This window comes from Bos indicus, chromosome 25, assembly GCF_029378745.1.
Source record: "Bos indicus isolate NIAB-ARS_2022 breed Sahiwal x Tharparkar chromosome 25, NIAB-ARS_B.indTharparkar_mat_pri_1.0, whole genome shotgun sequence".
NCBI lineage: Eukaryota > Metazoa > Chordata > Mammalia > Artiodactyla > Bovidae > Bos > Bos indicus.
The window spans coordinates 2444084-2465894 of NC_091784.1; the positions used below are offsets into that span (position 1 = coordinate 2444084).

Consider the following 21811-nt stretch of genomic DNA (forward strand, 5'->3'; position numbering starts at 1 on the left):
GGTCTATCCCAGACTGTCTGTGGGGGGACAGAAATTCTTCCTTCCACATCTGACCACCAAACCATTTAGAGGTTCTTAATTTCTATGTGGCATGTGTAACCCAGGAAATAAATAAGACTGATTTTTAAAAGCATATTGAAATTCACACACCCTTATACATATTTTCCTTGTATTCGTCTCCTTAATAATAAGTAAGGCATTTATTCTAATTATGTTGACATTGCTCAAAACACTTTGACATTTCCCCTCTGAATCTGTTTTCAGAGCCAAATGCACAATATCCTTCAAATCTGTCTCTTTAACTTAATCTTGAGGTTTCGAGACAATTAGTATTATCAAGCTCGATAATCTTTTCCGTCAAACAATCCCAACTGTCTTTTAGAAATTTTCCCAGACCAAATTTACCCTTAGAGGATGGAAACTCTGTCACTGATGTTATTGAAAGCACTAAAAATAGCCTATTAGTATTATTATATTATTAAAAATAAGAAACCATAGTACCCTTCTCAAAAGAAAAAAAAAAAGGATTGAAGAGTGACAGTATCATCCTGTGGTAAGAACAGACCATGGTTGTGTCACCACCAATGTAAAAGAAGTCACTGCAATCCTTTTAGAACTTAGATAATGTCACTGCCTGGCTCCCCTTCCCACAGAGTAGAAGGCAGCCTGTACAGCCTTCCGATCACCTCCATTTCTTCTCTGACCTCAGCCCCTCCTCCTGCCCTGCTCCTTCAGCTCCAGCCACACTGGCCGCAGAGCCTCTGTACTGGCTGGCTCCTCTGCCCGGTGTGCTCTTTTCCTATGGTTAATGCCACCGTACACCCCCTCACCCCGCTCAGATGTCACCCTCTCACTGTGCCTACCTGACCACTCTATGTAAACAAGCAACCTGCCCTACGCACACCATGGCATTCTGGACTCTCCCAACCCTGTTCTCTTTTACTTCTCAATCATTTCAAATTCCAAAATTTGCATGTGTTATCCTAATTGTTCATTCTGTTTCCCCACTGCTAGGATGTGAGCTCCATGAGCAGGAGAGATACCTGTGTTTGGTCACTGGACCCAGAACGGTGCTCAGCACACAGCACATGTGTAGTAGATGAGAGTTCAACAAGAACAAATCAATGAGTGCCATATCACCTCCCATGATACTGCTTTCAAGGAGACAATATTTCTGCAGTAGATGAGCAAGATCTAATTACTGATATTAAAACACAGTCTTGCTATTTTATACCATATCTCATAGTAATTTCACTTCTAACAATTCTGATAATGGTTTGGTCAAAGATATAAAATTGCTTTATAGCTCTCAGTCACTGTTACTGCTTTGTCATCAATCAGTAGAGCGAGCGCATAGTTAAAATGATACTTGCTACATTTATATTCTCTTAAGACTTTTCAATGAAGATCATGGCATCTGGTCCCATCACTTCATGGGAAATAGATGGGGAAACAGTGGAGACAGTGTCAGACTTTATTTTTGGGGGCTCCAAAATCACTGCAGATGGTGATTGCAGCCATGAAATTAAAAGACGCGAAGGAAAGTTATGACCAACCTAGATAGCATATTCAAAAGCAGAGACATTACTTTGCCAACAAAGGTCCATCTAGTCAAGGCTATGGTTTTTCCTCTGGTCATGTATGGATGTGAGAGTTGGACTGTGAAGAAAGCTGAGCGCCGAAGAATTGATGCTTTTGAACTGTGGTGTTGGAGAAGACTCTTGCGAGTCCCTTGGACTGCAAGGAGATCCAACCAGTACATTCTAAAGGAGATCAGCCCTGGGTGTTCTTTGGAAGGAATGATGCTAAAGCTGAAACTCCAATACTTTGGCCACCTCACGCGAAGAGTTGCCTCATTGGAAAAGACTCTGATGCTGGGAGGGATTGGGGGCAGGAGGAAAAGGGGATGACAGAGGATGAGATGGCTGGATGGCATCACCGACTCGATGGACGTGAGTTTGAGTGAACTCTGGGAGTTGGTGATGGACAGGGAGGCCTGGTGTGCTGCGATTCATGGGGTCGCAAAGAGTCAGACATGACTGAGCGACTGGACTGAACTGAACTGAAGACTTTTGAAGGATTATTCATCCCTGGGACCTCTGTGCTCTCCTGGGGTGCTGAGTGGGCCTTTCTCTCTGGGCTACAAGCAACCTTAGGATGCAATCAAGGTACCCCCTCTTCTCCCTAGTCCTACTCCCCTCATTTCATACTGGGACAAGCTGTAACCACTTCACAACCACTCACAGTGATGAACTAAGTATCACATGGTGATACTACATACATGTTCTCCATGCTCCAGCACTAAATTATTTGAATGCATTGAAATCAAATTTATTTTTAAATGGTCAATAATTTAGGTTATCCAATCAATGGCATTGATCTCTCAAAATTAACACAAAGGATAATGCTTTACAAATGAGTCTGGCTTTTCACATTTCTTTTGTAAATATATCAAAGATACAGTTTACTGTAAGTTTTAAAAGTCATATAAGGCAGCTTTTCACTTTTAACTCAAATGAAATCCAAGCTTTATTTTCATTCTTAAACACACTATACAAATATTGGAATACATGATATAGTCATTTCCAAAGGGATTAAAATTTTCAGATAGCTTTTTACCTGGATTAGTTGTAATAATGGTTTTTGAGATTACAGTTGCTGTCATGCTGTTCCGAAATTTGTCAAAACTTATCCTTACATCTGCAGCAAATATTACTGTTTGGGGAAAAAGCCATTTTAAAATTATTACACTGGAGGATAAAAAATTACAAATATTGAACACAATCACTGAAGTATGCGATACCTGTTTCTTGTGGAACCCAGCTCTGTGCAAGTAGAATAGATTCACTATCCCAACTGCATGTGTGAAAAAAGAAATGACAAAAATCAAATACATTAGAAAACACTGACAGTGACCATGTTATTTATCAGAAAAAGGATGTCTTAATGGGTGAGGTTAATAATCCCCCATGTGATCCAAGGCACAAGGAAAGGTTTTGGTTTTTCCTGCATTTTTCAGGGCTACTCTGCCTATTTCACAGAAAATTTAACACCCATGGAAAGCATTCCTTCAGCACATCCATCTCTAACAACTTCTGCTCCTTCCATTCCCTCTTTTCCTATCACCAGGTCACTCCACACTAGTTATAACTGAGTAACTACAAGTCTAAAAATTGTGAAGTCACTCTTTCATGCCATTAAGGGATTATCCCCATAATGGATAAACTGCTTGAGGAACCTGATGGATTGAAGGCCTGTTTCAAATTCAATCTTGAGTCTAAACACCACCATAGTATTCCCTGGTATGCTTCAGGGTGTAGCCCTGCCCCACAGAACCCAATCTGTGACAAAACTTGCTTCTTCACCATCTTCCCATGGCCTGCTCCAGAGTACCACCCAATGGATCACAGAAAGTCTGTCTTGTTCTTTATCAATGGGACTTAGTAAATGATCATTTGTTACAAAAGAGTATGATAGTAAGTAAGTTACTATAGAATCCATCTATGAAATCCCATGCCATCAGAAGATCTCATTTTAAGGTAATCATAGACTGTAATGACTGGACACACAAGAGGAAGGTTTTATTTTTAATACCATTTCCTCTTATCATCACTCCTCTCCTGATATGACATCCATCACCTCTTGATGAGATGAAAATGTTCTGACTTGACGATAATAGCACAGATTTCAGTTTGGAACAGATGTGGGGAGTTACCATATCATTGCAAAAGAAGACTCTGTCTCATCGTAGAGTTTGACTTCACACCTCTGGCCTTTTCTTCGGTCTGAAGTTGTAAAGTATTTTGGCTCCCCAACCTTAGAAATGGAAGGAAACAGTTACTCTTCTTCACCTATAGCTGTAGAGGTACTTAAATATTTGTTGATGGAAATACTCAAATGTTTACCTTTTAAACAACAAATTAGAAATATCAAAATAGTGAGACTCACTAATATGTATTTAAAAGTATCTTGTACCTCTGCTGCTGCTGCTGCTAAGTCGCTTCAGTCGTGTCCGACTCTGTGCGACCCCATAGACGGCAGCCCACCAGGCTCTATATTTAAGTTGAAAGGTACACACATTGATTGAAGAGAGACACAGACATATGTGCTCCAAAGACTGTGGGGCCTTTTCAACGTGTCAGAACAAACACTCCATGACAGGCCCCTGGGTGACAGCTGTGTGGACTCACTGAGGGTATAAGATTCCTTTCAATGTCTGTGTGTCCCCATGGCTTGGCATAGGGCCCGCATGGAGCTCAGTGATTGGATGGATTCGCCTGTCCAGGCATCTTGCTGGCCCAGGTACAGGTTATCAATAACCACATTCCTGCCTTCTTAGGGATCAGCTGGAAGAACCACATGAGGGATCATAATGGGAATGTGTGTTGATATACTGTCTGATTCAGTCCACACTGTGGTGTAAGAGAATTCATGGTGGAGGTGAATTCAGGGGCCCCTCTGTGCCCTCAGGGAGTTCGCAATTGGACCAGCAGGCACCTCTGATGGCTACATAGCAACGGCTCAAACATGGACAGTCAGCTGCCCACTGTGCACTGCCTCCATGATCTATTGTCAGGACTGAGCTCCACGGGAAGGGGCTGGAGAAAGAGTCACAGCTGCCCACAGAGGAGAAGGTTTACAGAGTCAGAGAAAAGAACAGCCTGTCACAGCAAGCAAGGAAACGACATGAAAAGGAGCTTTAAAGGGAAGAAACCTAAGTAGAGGTGAGACAGAAGAAAGAACAGGTTAAATAAAAATGTAAAGAAAAGGAAATATAAGAGGGATGGAAGCAAAATGGGAGTAGAAAGGCATGAAAAGGAAATAATATAATCCTATGAAAGGTGGTACCAGACTCAAAGAGTAGAGGCCGGAAGTGGGACATGGAAAAAGCTGTTGTAGGGTTTTATTTTTTTTTGTTTTAATTTATTTGGTTGCACCAGGTCTTAGTGGCAACATGCGGAATCTTCATTGTGGCGAGATCTAATTCTCTGACCAGGGATTGAACCTGGGCCCCTGAAAAAGTGTGGAGTCTTAACCACTGGACCACCAGGGAAGTCCCATGCAGGTTTTATATTCACACTGAGTTTTAGAAAATTCTTACTACATTGTAATACGATGGCATTACATAGAATTTCAGAGAAATTCAGAGATCATATTCTGCCTTTAAGTAAGATTGAACCTAAGTTGCCCAGAAAGGGATTTTTCCGATTGTCAAGACTGTCATGTAGGGTGTTTATTCCTCATTCCTGACTGACACGAAGTGCTCACTGTGTGGCAGGCACTGTGCTGTGCTGGGTTGGGGTGGTGCCTCTGTTGGCCTGTCATTGGGGATGATTGACACTCTTGCAGTTATTTAACATGGAAATGCAATTAGCAAGTACTTACAACAGTAACTACAAGTATCTAAATCTATTTCCCTCCCTTTTCCCCCCTTGGTTATCCTCATTTTGTATATTGAAGAGTTGTTCTTGCTCCTTTATTCTTATTTGTGTACTTTATTTTGTGTAAATTTGCTCCCTGTCAAGTGACTCTAGTCTGTCCAATGGAGTTCAAAACTTGCTGTAATTGCTAAGAGGGAGGTGTGGATGCAGAAGGTGGTGAGACAGTCTGCCCTGCTTTCCAGCACCCATAGCTCACAGGGCCCCTACCACAGCACCCTGGGTTTCTCACTCTGTCCCCCATCTCAGGGCAGCTCTGAGAACATGCACTGAATTAATTCCTTGATTTATTCAACATACATTATTTAAAAGAACTTCCTGGAGATCGTCAAGTCAATGAATTTACTCTTTCTATTCATGCCTTTGTTTAACTGAAGTATGAAAAGCTCTCATATAGTTAGTGAACCATTTATGACTGTGTGCTGCATTTAACACTCAAATACAATTTTATTTTGCTACTCATTCTCAGGTAAAATGCTGCTTTCTTTAATTTTCTAAATTCAACTGAGGATGGATCAAGATATAGAGAAAATTTTACTTCAGTGATTACTACTTTCCAAACACAAATACTATGCTAGAACTCCCCCACCAAATTGAACTGGGCTTTGTTGGGGTTTTAACTTACCGACCTCACAGCTGCAAGAACATTAATAATTTTCCCATCAAGACTGTGTCCATTCGCAACAATGTCACCCAGTGAATAATAATCACAAGACTCTTTAACAGGTAAATATATCAAAGAAAGTAACTTGGCATCCACTTCATAACTGGAACAGAGTTTTACCGTTGAGTGATTCTCACTGAGCAATAGTTTATAATTGCTAAATTGTAAAAACACACACACAAAGTTAATATCAAATGATTTCTAATAGAAAAATATTTCAAAGTTCACAGTTAAATTTTGGTTGTAATTTAAACTATACTTTAAAAACTATATTAAGATTTATACTTTTCACTCTTAGAAACATTGAAAAACTGTAAAATACTTTCTGTATAAAATCTATTTCCATTAAGAAAGTGTTTTAAAGACCAATTTGCTGCTTCGGGTGCTAATTGCAGCATGTGGGATCCTTGTTGCAGCACATGGGCTTAGTTGTCCCACCGCATGTGGGATCTTCGTTTCCTGATCAGGGATTGAACCTGCGTCCACGACATTTGAAGGTGGATTCTTAACCAGTGGACCACCAGGGAAGTCCCCTTAGAAACCTTGAAAAACTGTAAAATACTTTTTGTATAAAATCTATTTTCATTAAGAAAATATTTTAAAGACCAATTTGTGTCTGAGTTTCAAGCACACTAATAGTCTAATCTTGCCCAATAAACTGAGTTTCAGTTTCTTTGTAAAAAAATTTTAAAAAAAAGGATGTAAAAGCACTCTAAAACATTGTGTGTTATGAGGAGGTTGAGCTCCATCTCTGTGACACTGACTGTGCCACCTACATGCTTTCCTGACCTCTTCAGAGCTCTGTGGGCTTCCCTGATAGCTCAGTTTGTAAAGAATTAGCCTGCAGTGCAGGAGACTCCAGTTCGATTCCTGGGTCGGGAAGATCTGCTGGAAGGGATAGACTGCCCATTCCAGTATCCTTGGGCTTCCCTTGTGGCTCAGCTGGTAAAGAATCTGCCTGCAATGCGGAAGACCTGGGTTTGATCCCTGGGTTGGGAAGATTCCCTGGAGAAGGGAAATGATACCCACTCCAGTGTTCTGGCCTGGAGAGTTCCATGGACTATACAGGGTCGCAAAGAGTCGGATACAACTGAGCGACTTTCACTTTTGAAGCTCTGTAGGAGCAAACAGATGCACCTTATGCACACACTGAACTTGAGGTGCTCTTCCCTTTGGCCAGTCAGCTTCCAAGTGTGCTCCATGGAGCCTCTTTCTTACCCTCTATTCCAGCCACCCCCGCCTCCTCCCCTGCTACTGCCTTAGGTGTTTACCTCATAACTTCTTACCCAAATTACTGTCTTGTCTCCTAAGCTTTATTCCCCTACACTTGGTCCTCCTCAGGTAGCCAAAGTGACCTTCCTAAATCATGAATATGCATATCTTATTTCCCCGTTCAAAGATCTTCTGGGTTGAAACAAAAAGCAAAGCTGTCTGTGAAGGGTCTCCACTTCCCTCTTTTGCTGCTTCTGCCTACCTATACTCCAGCCACATCAGATTCCGAGGCTATGAAACTATTATTTTAGAGGGAAAAAAAGTTGAATATCAACAGTTTCATGAGGTTTAGATGACTAACTGTTCTGGAAAAGGCCAGGAGATTTTGTGTTTGTCCCCTCTGCCAGGAGTGTTCTCCCCCTTCACTCATGCCTTCACTCCACAAACACTTCCTGAGAGCCAACTATGTGCTAGACCACAGTCCAGGCCCCGGGGGATAAGTGGTGAGGAAGACAGACAATGACCTATGACCTCACAGTCTCACATGCGAGAGAGGGAGACAGACAAGAACAATTCATCAAATGATCCAGGCTTGCGATCAGTATTACATGCTAAGTTGCTTCAGTCGTGTCTGACTTTTTCCAATCCCATGAACTGTAGCCTGCCAGGCTCCTCTGTCCATGGGATTTTCCCATGCAAGAATACTGGAGTGGGTTGCCATTTCCTTCTCCAGGGGATCTTCCTGACCCAGGGATTGAACCCACGTCTCTTGTGGCTCCTGCATTGGCAGACAGGTTCTTTACCACTAGCGCCACTGTTATGATGGTGCCTATAACCCTGTGTACAGGACTAAGTCCTAGTAATGGGAACTGGATGGGCTACTACAGAGCAGATATGGAAGGCCTAAGGAGATGACATTTAAACTAACACTTGAGTGAAAAGTAAAAGTCGCTCAGTCGTGTCAGATTTTACAACCCCATGGACTATACAGTCCGTGGAATTCTCCAGGCCAGAATACTGGAGTGGGTATCGTTTCCCTTCTCCAGGGGACCTTCCCAATCCAGGGATTGAACCCAGGTCTCCTGCATCACAGGCAGATTTTTTACCAGCTGAGCCACAAGGGAAGCCCAACACTTGAGTGAAGAGAAGAGCAAATAAGACTGTTCTCTGCAGAGGGACATGAACATGCCATGCTATTAGCTCAGAATGAGCCAGGATGTTCACAAAGTAAGGACTCTCCATGTGGCTGCAGAGAAATGAGGCCTGTAAGATGAGGTCAAAAGGTGTGCAGGTGCGTGTAGTAGAGACTGCTGTGCCCACCTGAGCCCTTCACCAGCTACACCCTCTCTCTAGATCTGCCCTCAGCCAGAAGTGCCTCCGTAGGAACATGGGCAGACTTCAGCCAATAACCTGTAAACTCAGGGTACCAAAGCCCAGGCACCTTTCTTCAGAGGGTAGCACTCTGAGGTGAAACTGATACTCCAGAGCTCCCACCTGGGTCAGGACGAGGTGGGGCTTCTGCTGAACCTGCCTCTTTAAACACTCCTTCCTCCCTTACAGCTGTCTTTCCAGGCTGCTTCTGAGAGCTCTCCCTCAACAAACCACCTGCACAGAAGTCTCTGAATTCTGCTTCCTGGAAACCTGAACTGAGAGAGCAAGGCATGTGAAGAGAGCCATAAACTGAGATGTAAAATGGATATATGACTTCTAAGATTTATCTTTTCATTTTTCAGGTTTAATGTGACTAGAGTCAAATTTCTGTAAATCTAAGAACGAGAAGTGAAGTGTTAGTCACTCAGTCATGTCTGACTCTTTGCAACCCCATGGACTGGGGCTCATCAGGCTCTTTTGTCCATGGGATTCTCCAGGCAAGAATATTGGGGTAGGTAGCCATTTCCTTCTCCAGGAGATCTTCCTGACCCAGGGATCAAACTCAGGTCTCCTGCATTGCAGGCAGACTCTTTACCATGTGAGCCACCAGGGAAGAATGAGAATCAAAGTATTAAAAATAAAGTCATTTTTAATGTGATCCTATGTCGAGGTAAATTATTTGATAATCAAAGATAAATACTGTGTGGCAGAATTAAACTCTGAATTTTCAACCTAAAGTACACACATCTTTAGTAAGTGAAAAAAGTGAAAGTGTTAGTCACTGGGTCGTGTCCGACTCTTTATGACCCCATGGACTGTAGCCTGCCAGGCTTCTCTGTCCATGGAATTATCCAGGCAAGAATACTGGAGTGGGTAGCCATTGCCTTCACCAGGGGATCTTCCTGACCCAGGGACAGAACCCATGCATTGTAGGCAGATTCTTTACCATCTAAGCCACTAGGGAAGCCCCTACACCACTCCCAGCTAATCTGACATACACAAACCTATTAGTAATAATCATTCGGGCACAAAGGTTGTTGACCTCTGTGCTAGATTTACCTAGGAGTTGCAGGACTGAACTTTTCTTCTCTTTCTAAATCCTTTGTTTGGATCAGAGGATTCTCAATTATCACTATAACAGAGGGGAAAATATGATGCTATTACCAAAAAAGTAACAGGATAAATTTAAAAAACAAGTGTACATAACAATGAACATTACAATATTATTTCTAATTTTGAGTTGCTGTTAATATCCTTCACAATTTTTTTCTTGTTTTGCTGTGAGCAATGGAATCCTAGTGTATGACCAATCAATTTGATCTCAGATGATACTTCTTATACTTTGTGTTTAAATTCTGACATTTGACCTGCATTAATATTATTTCGTTAAAAAATATTACTTTGTTGATTAGTTATACAGAACATTTGATGTGATTACAACATACCCTGCTATAAAATGAACAGTTAAATTGATCTTCACCCAATTCACAGTTGTTCTCAAAAACAATAGTGGTAGTTAGAAAGAGCAGTGCAAAATCTGGGTCCTGATTTGAAACCTACAACTTATAGCTTTATGACTTAGTATTTTTGGGTTTCCATTTCCTATGGGTCTATGTTAGACATTTTGTGCTGCATTTTGTTAATTCCTCACACAACCATCCCTTTATTATCCCTTTTTCCACGTGAAGAAATTGAAGTTCACAGAGGTTAAATAATTTTCTTGAGATGTTATATCAAGAAAGTAGTAGAGTTAGAATTGTTTTGATTCAAAAATCTATAATCTTTTTACTCAGCCACACCAAACTCTTATTTACTTTTATAAGCATCATCAGATTTACATCCTTACGATCCCTCATCTCACTCGTCCTGACAACAAGCATCAGTGTGGAATGCAGGTTACTATCGAATATATCTTCAGGTCTATGTTAGTGTTGTTCTGGCATGCATCCACAGATGCTTCTGCTTGTCCTGGGCCCTGAGATGTCTCCAGAGTTTTCTGCCTTCACAGGCCATATGTCCAATTACCTTATTATTCAGTTAGCAAAATACTATATAACCCTGAAAGTTAATAGTGTGACTGGGTGCTGAGTAACCAGTATGGGTAATAGGCTGCTAGATATTGCAGGATTAGACAGGAATAGTTTAATTGTCTGTGTTACTCTTTCTCTTCTTTTTTCTACCATGAAAGAGAGCTGGTATACTGCTTTCTTGTTTATTATATGAGGCTAGAGCTGTTATCTACTGAGCGACTAAGTTCTACACTTCATACCAGGCACACTGTCTCATTTAAGATTGATAAGAATCTACTGGGTATTAATTTATAGTTGAGGCTCAACAAGATTATGAAATTTTCTCAAAGCCACTATGTAAATAAGTGTTAGTATTTGGATTTGAATCCAGAGCTACCTGTTCCCAAAGTCCTGTTCTTTTGAATATACAATACTGTACTATCACAGAGATACTGGGGTAGGCAGAGGATATGAAGATTTGCTATTTTAGACTAAAAATTTCTTAAAATTCCATCAAAAATTCATGTCATCTTTTATCAAAGTCTACTTAGCAGTTCTATTTTATGTTTACAAAATGATATATGATTACAGTCACAAGAGGGACTGATGCAAAGTGAAACAGAAATAAACCAAAGATCACAGAGCTCCTAGTAAAAGTATGTGATTATTCTGTTTGTATGTTTCAACTAAATGCTGAATGCCTTGTTATACTCTTAACACTTGACTTTTTCTGATAAGATTCTTGAGAATAAGAATTGTGTCTTATTTCATTCCAATGCCCTCAGTGTAGTTACCACAAATATATCATGGGACTAATACTGTAAGAGAAACAGTTTAAGAATCAGTGCCAACTTACCACACTCACCGACCCTAAAGCTGTCAGAAAGTGATCTGATGTAATCTTCACTGCCCCAGGATGTTGCATTTACAAAATGGGTTGTTGAATCACGAATGGTGAAACTAAAAGTGTACCTTTCTGATCCAATATCTAAGGGAAAACCAAAGCTTTTATTTTTCAGATGAAAAGTTTTAATTTTAAACAAAGGTGATTATTATGATACTAAAACACTCAAACACATGGTATAAAAAATTATTTCAGATATAAATTCTACAAGTTATGCTTTAAGAATTGCAAAACTGCCAAGGTAGATAATTCACCTCACTGTGACTTCTTTGTTCCCTTTCCCTAGTTACCTCTATATTCAGAGGGAAATAACGTGTAGGTTTGAACCATCCTGATATTAGATTACATTCTCCATTTCTCTCTTACTGTTGTTTTAACCTAAGTTAAATCTAAATTATTTCAAAACAAATAAATGTGTGCTAACTAAAAGATACCACTAGGGGTCAGCAAGCACTTTTTTCCAGAATAAATTCCAAAATAAATTTCTTTATTGTTTTTGCTAACTAAAAAAGTAATACAATGAATGATAAAGAAAATGTGGTACATATATAATCAGTCTGATTTTGGTTTTGACCATCTGATGATGCCCATGTGTAGTGTGTTGAAAGTGTTAGTTGTTCAGTCGTGTCCGACTTTTGGGGACCCCATGGACTATAGCCCGCCAGGCTCCTCTGTCCATGGAATTCTCCAGGCAAAAATACTGGAGATACAAAATACAAAAATAATGGTTAAGGGTTGTCATTCCCTTCTCCAGGGGATCTTTCCAACCCTGGGACTGAACCCAGGTCTCCCGCATTGCAGGCAAATTCTTTACCATTTGAGCCAGCAAGGAATCCCATCCATGTGTAGAATCAGCCATAAAAATAATGAATTTTAGTCAGTTCTAGTCACTACAGATGGTGACTGCAGCCATGAAATTAAAAGACGCTTACTCCTTGGAAGGAAAGTTATGACCAACCTAGATAGCATATTCAAAAGCAGAAACATTACTTTGCCAACAAAGGTTCGTCTAGTCAAGGCTATGGTTTTTCCTGTGGTCATGTATGGATGTGAGAGTTGGACTGTGAAGAAGGCTGAGTGCCGAAGAATTGATGCTTTTGAACTGTGGTGTTGGAGAAGACTCTTGAGAGTCCCTTGGACTGCAAGGAGATCCAACCAGTCCATTCTGAAGGAGATCAGCCCTGGGATTTCTTTGGAAGGAATGATGCTAAAGCTGAAACTCCAGTGCTTTGGCCACCTCATGCGAAGAGTTGACTCATTGGAAAAGACTCTGATGCTGGGAGGGATTGGGGGCAGGAGGAGAAGGGGATGACAGAGGATGAGATGGCTGGATGGTATCGCTGACTCGATGGACGTGAGTCTGAGTGAACTCCGGGAGTTGGTGATGGACAGGGAGGCCTGGAGTGCTGCGATTCATGAGGTCGCAAAGAGTTGGACACGACTAAGCAACTGATCTGATCTCTGATCTGAGTGGGTGAACCTAGAGCCTATTAAACAGAGTGAAGTAAGTTTGAAAGAGAAAAACAAATATCGTATATTAACATATATGTATGGAATCTAGAAAAGTGGCATTGCTTATCCCATTTGCAGGGAAGACATAGATGTAGAGAACGGACGTGTGGACACAGTGGGGGAGGAGTGTGGGACGAACGGAGAAAGTGGCCTTGACATACACACACTATCATATGGAAAACAGGTAGCAGGTGAGAAGCTGCTATTTACACAGAGAGCCCAGCCTGGTGCTCTGTGATGACCTAGAGGGGTGAGATTGGGGGAGGGGAAGGAAGCTCAAGATGGAAGGGATGTATGTATAACTATGGCTGATTCACACTGTTGTACAGCAGAAATCAACATAATATTGTAAAGCAATTTTCCTTCAATTAATAAATTTAAAAAAATTTTTACAGAAATACAAACAGCATGCTACTGACACAGAAACAGACACACAGATCAGTGAAATAGGACAGAAAGCCTGGAAATAAACCCACACAATTATAGTCAATTAGTCTACAACAAAGGAGGCAAGAATATACAATGGCAAAAATACAGTTTCTTCAATAAGCAGTGCTGGGAAAACTGAACAGTTACATGTAGAAGAGTGAAATTAGAACATTCTCTAATACCATATACAAAAATAAACACAAAATGGATTAAAGACCTAAATGTAAGACCAGATATCATGAAACTCCTAGAGAAAAACATAGGCAGAACATACTTTGACATAAATTATAGCAATACTTTATTGGATCCATTCCTAAAACAAAGGCAGTAAAAGCAAAAATAAACAACTGGAAACTAATTAAACTTAAATGCTTTTGCACAGCAAAGGAAAAGATAACCTACTGAATGGGAAAAATTATTTGCAAATGATATGACCAACAGGGATTAATATCCAACATAAATCTTCAGCTCATACAACTCAACATAAAAAAACCCTAACAACCCAATTTAAAAAATAGGAAGAACTGAATAGGCATTTTTTCCAAAGAGGAAATGCAGATGGCCAACAGGCACATGAAAAGATGCTCAACATCACTAATTATCAGGAAAATATAAATTAAAACCACAATGAGCTATTCCCTCACACCTGTCAGAATGACTATCGTCATAAAGAATACAAATAGGGGCTTTCCTTGGTGGCTCAGTGGTAAAGAATCCACCTGCCAATGCAGGGGACATGGGTTCAATCCCTGGTCCAAGAAGATCCCAGATGTCTCATGGCAACTAAGCCTGGTGCCACAACTACTGAGCCCACCTGCTGCAACCACTGAAGTCCCACTCCCTAGAACTTGTGCCCAGCAACAAGAGAAGACACAGAGATGAGAAGCCCGAGAACAGCAACTAGAGAAAGCAAAGAGTAGCCCCTGCTCACCACAACTGGAGAAAGCCTGTGCACAGCAACAAAGACCCAGCACAGCCAAAAATGAAATAGATAAATATATTAAAATTTAAATAAAAAAAGAAATCTTCCTTTTAATATGGTGTATATGTGTGTAATGCTCACTCAGTCGTGTCTGACTCTCTGCAACCCTATGGACTATAACCTGCCAGGTTCCTCTGTCCCTGGAATTCTCCAGGCAAGAATACTGGAGTGGGTAGCCATTCCCTTCTTCAGGGGATCTTTCTGACCCAGGGATTGAACCCAGGTCTACTGCATCGCAGATGGATTCTTTACCACTGAGCCACCAGGGAAGCCCACCTGTCACTATGCTGCTGCTGCTGCTGTTAAGTTGCTTCAGTCGTGTCTGACTCTTTGTGACCCCATAGATGGCAGCCCACCAGGCTCCCCCATCCCTGGGATTCTCCAGGCAAGAACACTGGAGTGGGTTGCAATTTCCTTCTCCAATGCATGAAAGCAAAAAGTGAAAGTGAAGTCGTTCAGTCATGTCTGACTTTTAGCAACCCCATGGACTGCAGCCTACCAGGCTCCTCTGTCGATGGGATTTTCCAGGCAAGAGTACTGGACTGGGGTGCCATCGCCTTCTCTGACCTGTCACTATACCACAAGTCAATTAACACAGCCACAATTACTCAAGTGATTCAAACAAAATAGTCTTCTGTCAAAATTACTGGCTGGCTGACTAGAGCTCTGATTCCCTCAAGCTGTATCAAAGGATTTATACCATACCCTTTAATAAAAAGCACTGACACTTTAGAAGCTAGAAATAGTGTATTGCTACTTTTGGCATTCTATATTGTATCTGTGCATGTAAACTATAAAAGTTTGAAGATCGGCTGATTTTACTTATTTGTTTTGGTCTCTGTTGCGGCACGCGGGATCTCAGTCTTCCTCCCAGCATGTGGGACCTAGGTCCTTGACTAGAGATCAAACACAGGCCCCCTGCTTTGGGAGCTTGAAGTCTTAGCCATTGGACAGCTGGGAACAGCTAGGGAAGTCCCTGAAGGTCAGTTGATTTTAAAAATCTGATTTTAGTCTTGGATTATGTTTCCATAGTCCTAAAACTGTTGCACAGACAACTAAATAAGGACCACTAAAGCCAGACTTAACTGTATTTCCCACATATGAAAGATGATTTTTTTCCCCTGAATCATTTAGTTCTTTGAATAAATACACAGATACTGCTGCATACTTCCCTCCCTCAACACTGTCTTGACATCCATGCTGGAAAACCTTCCTCCTACCACTTTCTGTTTTCTATGAGACTTACCTGTGTGCTTGTATCTGATACTGACAGTTTACACGGAGTTCCTACTCTATGTTACACACTCTTACATATACAAGCTCATGTAAGTCTCATCCCAGCTTTGTTTACCCTGATTCTGAGGCTCTACATAGGACAGACTCGGGGGTGAGCCCTGTCAATCAGGCTCCACGTCCATCCTCTCAGAAGCTCTCATATCTGAGGATGATGATAGCGACTACAACTTCTTTCTCCAGTCTTTACACTGGGTTTTGCACAATGGAGGAGCTCAGAAAATACACGTTGATACACATTAATGAGCTGACCAATTTAACTAGCTATTTTAATACTGTATACACAGCTTTTAAAGTTATGCTTTAGAAATATCAAATAAAACCATTAAAATGATTTTAATGCCCTCACACATGTGGCCTTAAGTCAAGTACTTTACCATGCAATAGAGAACATGGCCATTGCTCTTAGGGAGTTAAACAGGCATGAGAAATTTAATCACTTAAATATACTTTGTTGTAGTCATAAGCCACAGTTGATGAAAAGTGAAGCAAAGAGTTAAATAGAACTCAGCTTTTTCTGTCTGGAAAGCCTTTGACATCTGTTTTTCCAATAACTATGCCGATTATTTTCTGAAAAACAAAAGGGTTATAGAAGACGAATATTAAACACAGATGGAGATGGTAAATTTAATTTCATGGACTTGTTATATTTTACTGGTTCTAACAAACATTTTTGACTAGGAACCATTTAAATGTATTTATTCCAGACAAACATCTAAAAGAACTTCATAAATGTTCATTCTACAAGGAATAGTACAAAGTAATAAGACAGTTAACTACTATTACAAATATAATCATTTAATACTTAGTATGTTTCTACTTTATTTTCAATCACTAGGTGGAGCACAGTAACTGCCCTATGCTATCAATTCTTACTGAATTCATTCAAAGCACATGTATAATGCAATTTAATTTGCCATGGTCTTCAAAGCTTTCTTTTATATACGGTTTTCTAACAATCCACATAGAATTGCTTAGCTTCTTAATGCAAACATGCTGGACAGTAACATATATTAGATTGTAACAAAACTTGCATATCACTGCTAATAAATCTAAGCTCTAAAGTCCTAGATCTTAAATCTTAAAGGTATTAACATGTCTTTAATATTTTTAATGTTCTCTATAGTGACTAATAAAGAAAAATTAAATATTTTTAAATACTTTAAAAAATAAAAATAACTACCTTTTTCTGAAAGGATGAACTTATAATTCTAGCTACTGACTTTAACCTTGCAATAATCTGCTCAATTTCAAATACATGCAATCTTTTAAGACTACCACATCCTAGCTGAGCTATTAGCTAGCCTTATTACATTTAGACACACTGTTATTATTTTTTTTAATTCCATATGCTGCAGCTCTCACTGAATTTTGTTAGGAAAACAACTAGTGAGAATATTGAGTAAAATTTTCTAATGAAGAGGCAATTAGCAAAGAGTTTACCTTTCAAGAAAAACTGTAACAGCCATAATTATTTTTAACATTGCTAAGTCACTTCAGTCGTGTCCAACTCTGTGCGACCCCAAAGACGGGAGCCCACCAGGCTCCCCCGTCCCTGGGATTCTCCAGGCAATAACACTGGAGTGGGTTGCCATTTCCTTCTCCAATGCATGAAAATGAAAAGTAAAAGTGAAGTTGCTCAGTCGTGTCCGACCCTCAGCGACCCCATGGACTGCAGCTTTCCAGATTCCTCCATCCATGGGATTTTCCAGGCAAGAGTACTGGAGTGGGGTCCCATTGCCTTCTCCGATTTTTTTTAACATTAATAAAGTTTAAATTTAATAAAGTTTAAATTGCAAACTATTAAAGTTATATGTGCTGCTGCTGCTGCTAAGTCGCTTCAGTTGTGTACGACTCTGTGCGACCCCATAGATGGCAGCCCACCAGGCTCTCCTGTTCATGGGATGTTCCAGGCAAGAGTACTGGAGTGGGCTGCCAGTGCCTTCTCATGCATGAAAGTGAAAAATGAAAGTGAAGTCGCTCAGTCGTGTCTGACTCTTAGCAACCCCATGGACTGCAGCCTACCAGTCTCCTCCATCCATGGGATTTTCCAGGCAAGAGTACTGGAGTGGGTTGCCAGTGCCTTCTATGAGAGTTATATGTAATTTATCTCATTTTAAGAAATCTGATTTGCACATTCCAAATATAAATAGCAGACTGCTGGGGGTAGGAAAGATAAGGGAGTATGATAATTGCTTTATAGTAAGCTCTTCACTTTATGATATGATTCCACCTAGATTTCTTTCAAATAAATAACAATCTTCGCAAATTTGAAATAACTGGTGCCCCCACAACCTTTCTCACCAAAATAAATTTTCACACAATGATTTCAGAAACACATCATTTGTGTACCTTTGTCACAAAAGCAACATAATAACAAGTATTTCAGCATATAACATGGACAATTTGATTGGACAATAGATGCTGCTTAACAAAAATGCTTTAATTTTGCAATGCTAATTTTTTAACTTTACAATATTGTATTGGTTTTGCCATATATCAAAATGAATCTGCCACAGGTATACATGTGTTCCCCATCCTGAACCCTCCTCCCTCCTCCCTCCCCATACCATCCCTCTGGGTCGTCCCAGTGCACCAGCCCCAAGCATCCAGTATCGTGCATCTGGATGCACGTGAACCTAGACTAGCGACTCGTTTCATATATGATATTATACATGTTTCAATGCTATTCTCCCAAATCATCCCACCCTCTCCCTCTCCCACAGAGTCCAAAAGACTGTTCTATACATCAGTGTCTCTTTTGCTGTCTCGTATACAGGGTTATTGTTACCATCTTTCTGAGGAAACCAGAATAGAAAGAGACACGTGTACCCCAATGTTCATTGCAGCACTGTTTATAATAGCCAGGACATGGAAGCAACCTAGATGTCCATCAGCAGATGAATGGATAAGAAAGCTATGGTACATATACACAATGGAGTATTACTCAGCCATTAAAAAGAATACATTTGAATCAGTTCTAATGAGGCGGATGAAACTGGAGCCTATTATACAGAGTGAAGTAAGCCAGAAAGAAAAACACCAATACAGTATACTAATGCATATATATGGAATTTAGAAAGATGGTAACAATAACCTTGCAATGCTAAATTTGAGTGCATATTAAATATTTAATTTGTTGTTGTTTAGTCATGAAGTCGTATCCAACTTTTTGCTATATTTAATTAAAATAATACAAATAAACTTCCAATAATTTTTAACAATTACTAGTCATATCAGCAGTGGCCACAGGACTGGAAAAGGTCCGTTTTTGTTCCAATCCCAAAGAAAGGCAATGCCAAAGAATGCTCAAACTACCGCACAATTGCACTCATCTCACACGCTAGTAAAGTAATGCTCAAAATTCTCCAAGCCAGGCTTCAGCAATACGTGAACCATGAACTTCCAGATGTTCAAGCTGGTTTTAGAAAAGGCAGAGGAACCAGAGATCAAATTGCCAACATCCGTGGGATCATGGACAAAGCAACAGAGTTCCAGAAAAACATCTATTTCTGCTTTCTTGACTATGCCAAAGCCTTTGACTGTGTGGATCACAATAAACTGTGGAAAATTCTGGAAGTGATGGGAATACCAGACCAGCTGACCTGCCTCTTGAGAAATCTATATGCAGGTCAGGAAGCAACAGTTAGAACTGGACATGGAACAACAGACTGGTTCCAAATAGGAAAAGGAGGACGTCAAGGCTGTATATTGTCACCCTGCTTATTTAACTTATATGCAGAGTACATCATGAGAAACGCTGGGCTGGAAGAAGCACAAGCTAGAATCAAGATTGCCGGGAGAAATATCAATAACCTCAGATATGCAGATGACACCACCCTTATGGCAGAGAGTGAAGAGGAACTAAAAAGCCTCTTGATGAAAGTGAAAGAGGAGAGTGAAAAAGCTGGTTTAAAACTCAACATTCAGAAAACTAAGATCATGGCATCTGGTCCCATCACTTCATGGCAAATAGATAGGGAAACAGTGGAAATAGTGTCAGACTTTGTTTTTTTGGGCTCCAAAATCACTGCAGATGGTGATTACAGCCATGAAATTAAAAGACGCTTACTCCTTGGAAGGAAAATTATGACCAACCTAGATAGCATATTCAAAAACAGAGACATTACTTTGCCAACAAAGGTCCGTCTAGTCAAGGCTATGGTTTTTCCAGTGGTCATGTATGGATGTGAGAGTTGGACTGTGAAGAAAGCTGAACACTGAAGAATTGATGCTTTTGAACTGTGGTGTTGGAGAAGACTCTTGAGAGTCCCTTGGACCGCAAGGAGATCCAACCAGTCCATTCTAAAGGAGATCAGTCCTGGGTGTTCATTGGAAGGACTGATGCTAAAGCTGAAACTCCAATACTTTGGCCATCTCATTGGTTGATTCATTGGAAAAGACTCTGATGCTGGGAGGGATTGGGGGCAGGAGGAGAAGGGGATGACAGAGGATGACATGGCTGGATGGGATCACCGACTCGATGGACATGAGTTTGAGTGAACTCAGGGAATTGGTGATGGACAGGGAGGCCTGGCGTGCTGTGATTCATGGGGTCGCAAAGAGTCAGACACGATTGAGGGACTGAACTCAACTGAACTAAGTCATATCTATAATCTCCTAACATGCAGACAAAAAAAAAAAGACGAATTTTCATTCAGCTGGCATAAATACAAAGAGGTTTAGGAGTGTTTAATATCTAACAATCACCAGTGCAATAAGTATCTGTATACTTGTCAATTATACAAGCATGTGTTGAAACGAATCAATAATGTTGACACAATGTAATATCACCACCTAAAGCTTCAACAGAGAACAAATGAACTACTGCATTGCTGAAACTTACCAGATTAGCCATATTTGGATGTAGATTTGAAAGTGCAGTAAAGTTCTTTGATGCAATAGAGTTGGCCATTCTTTTATCTGCATTTTAGAAAATATAATTTAGATGCATAAGTTAAACAACTGAAATAAAGCTTGAAAAATTCCAAGACTGAAAAAAGAATTTATTTAGGAAAGTATGGGATATTCTACTCATTCTTTGGGAAAACTTTATTTATTTGGCTGCACTAGATCTTAGTTGCAGCTTATTAAGGCCTTCGATCTTCAATGCGGCATGAGGAATCTTCAGGCTATAGTTGTGGAAGATCGGATTTGTAGTTGCAGCATGCAAACTCTTAGCTGTGGCATGTGGGATCTAGTTCCCTGACCAGGGATCGGATCCATGCCCCCTGCATTGGGAGCTCAGAATCTTAGCCACTGGACCACCAAGGAAGTTCCAGGAAATTTTTATATTACAACAGTGAAATGTAAGTTAGATTCAACCTGTAAAAAGTATATTTTTAAAAGGTCTTTTAAAGTTACGAATGATATAGTTAGGTTTCAATTTTTAACTTTCACTTTGCAAAAAAAAAATTAGTCAATATTTGAACAAATTTAGAGTTTCAGATGAGAGATGGGACATTGCAGATTTAAATATTTACTACCATAAAGCCTACTTTTAAACAAACATAGCAAAACTACACTGTAACCACCTCTCATGCTTCTAGTTACATTGTGTATGGATTTAGGCAGTACTTCACCCTCCCCTCTAAGCTCCATCAGGGCAGAAGCAGCATCTTAAAATTTGTGAGTGCATTTCAATGCTATCTTGCACATAAAAAGCACTCAATAAACATGAGATAAATGAAACAGAGACTTGTCCCTCAACTTAGTCACTAGAAAAGGTTTTAATGTAGTAACAGCTGTCAGCTACACCAAACTAGCAGATTTACTTGATTTCACTTCATTTTATGTGGCCTCTTTAGAATGCTCTCATCTCCAGGCTGTACTTTCAGGACACATTGCATAGCATAAGTTTCAAGAAGGCTGCACAATTACTCAAATATGATTTTGAATTCCAGCGCCACTAGTTTGTGGTCAAATGTTTTGAATTACTGAGCTTTAATCTCCTCATCCACAAAATATGGATAATCTATCCTACAAGGTTGTTGTGAG

General features: G+C 40.2%; 1 protein-coding gene across 2 annotated transcripts in view; it reads right to left on the reverse strand.

Annotated features, from left to right (window-relative positions):
* Positions 1–21811, reverse strand: part of MEIOB (meiosis specific with OB-fold) — a 43668-nt gene that overhangs the window by 19037 nt on the left and 2820 nt on the right. For both annotated transcript variants that reach the window (XM_019988361.2, XM_019988362.2), the window contains exons 2-9: positions 20661–20737; positions 16327–16384; positions 11551–11682; positions 9745–9817; positions 6064–6259; positions 3716–3816; positions 2804–2856; positions 2620–2715 (exon numbers count right to left, since the gene is read on the reverse strand). In XM_019988361.2, coding sequence (XP_019843920.2) covers positions 2620–2715; positions 2804–2856; positions 3716–3816; positions 6064–6259; positions 9745–9817; positions 11551–11682; positions 16327–16384; positions 20661–20729 — 778 coding nt within the window. In that variant the 5' untranslated portion in view covers positions 20730–20737. The remainder of the gene's footprint in view (positions 1–2619; positions 2716–2803; positions 2857–3715; positions 3817–6063; positions 6260–9744; positions 9818–11550; positions 11683–16326; positions 16385–20660; positions 20738–21811) is intronic.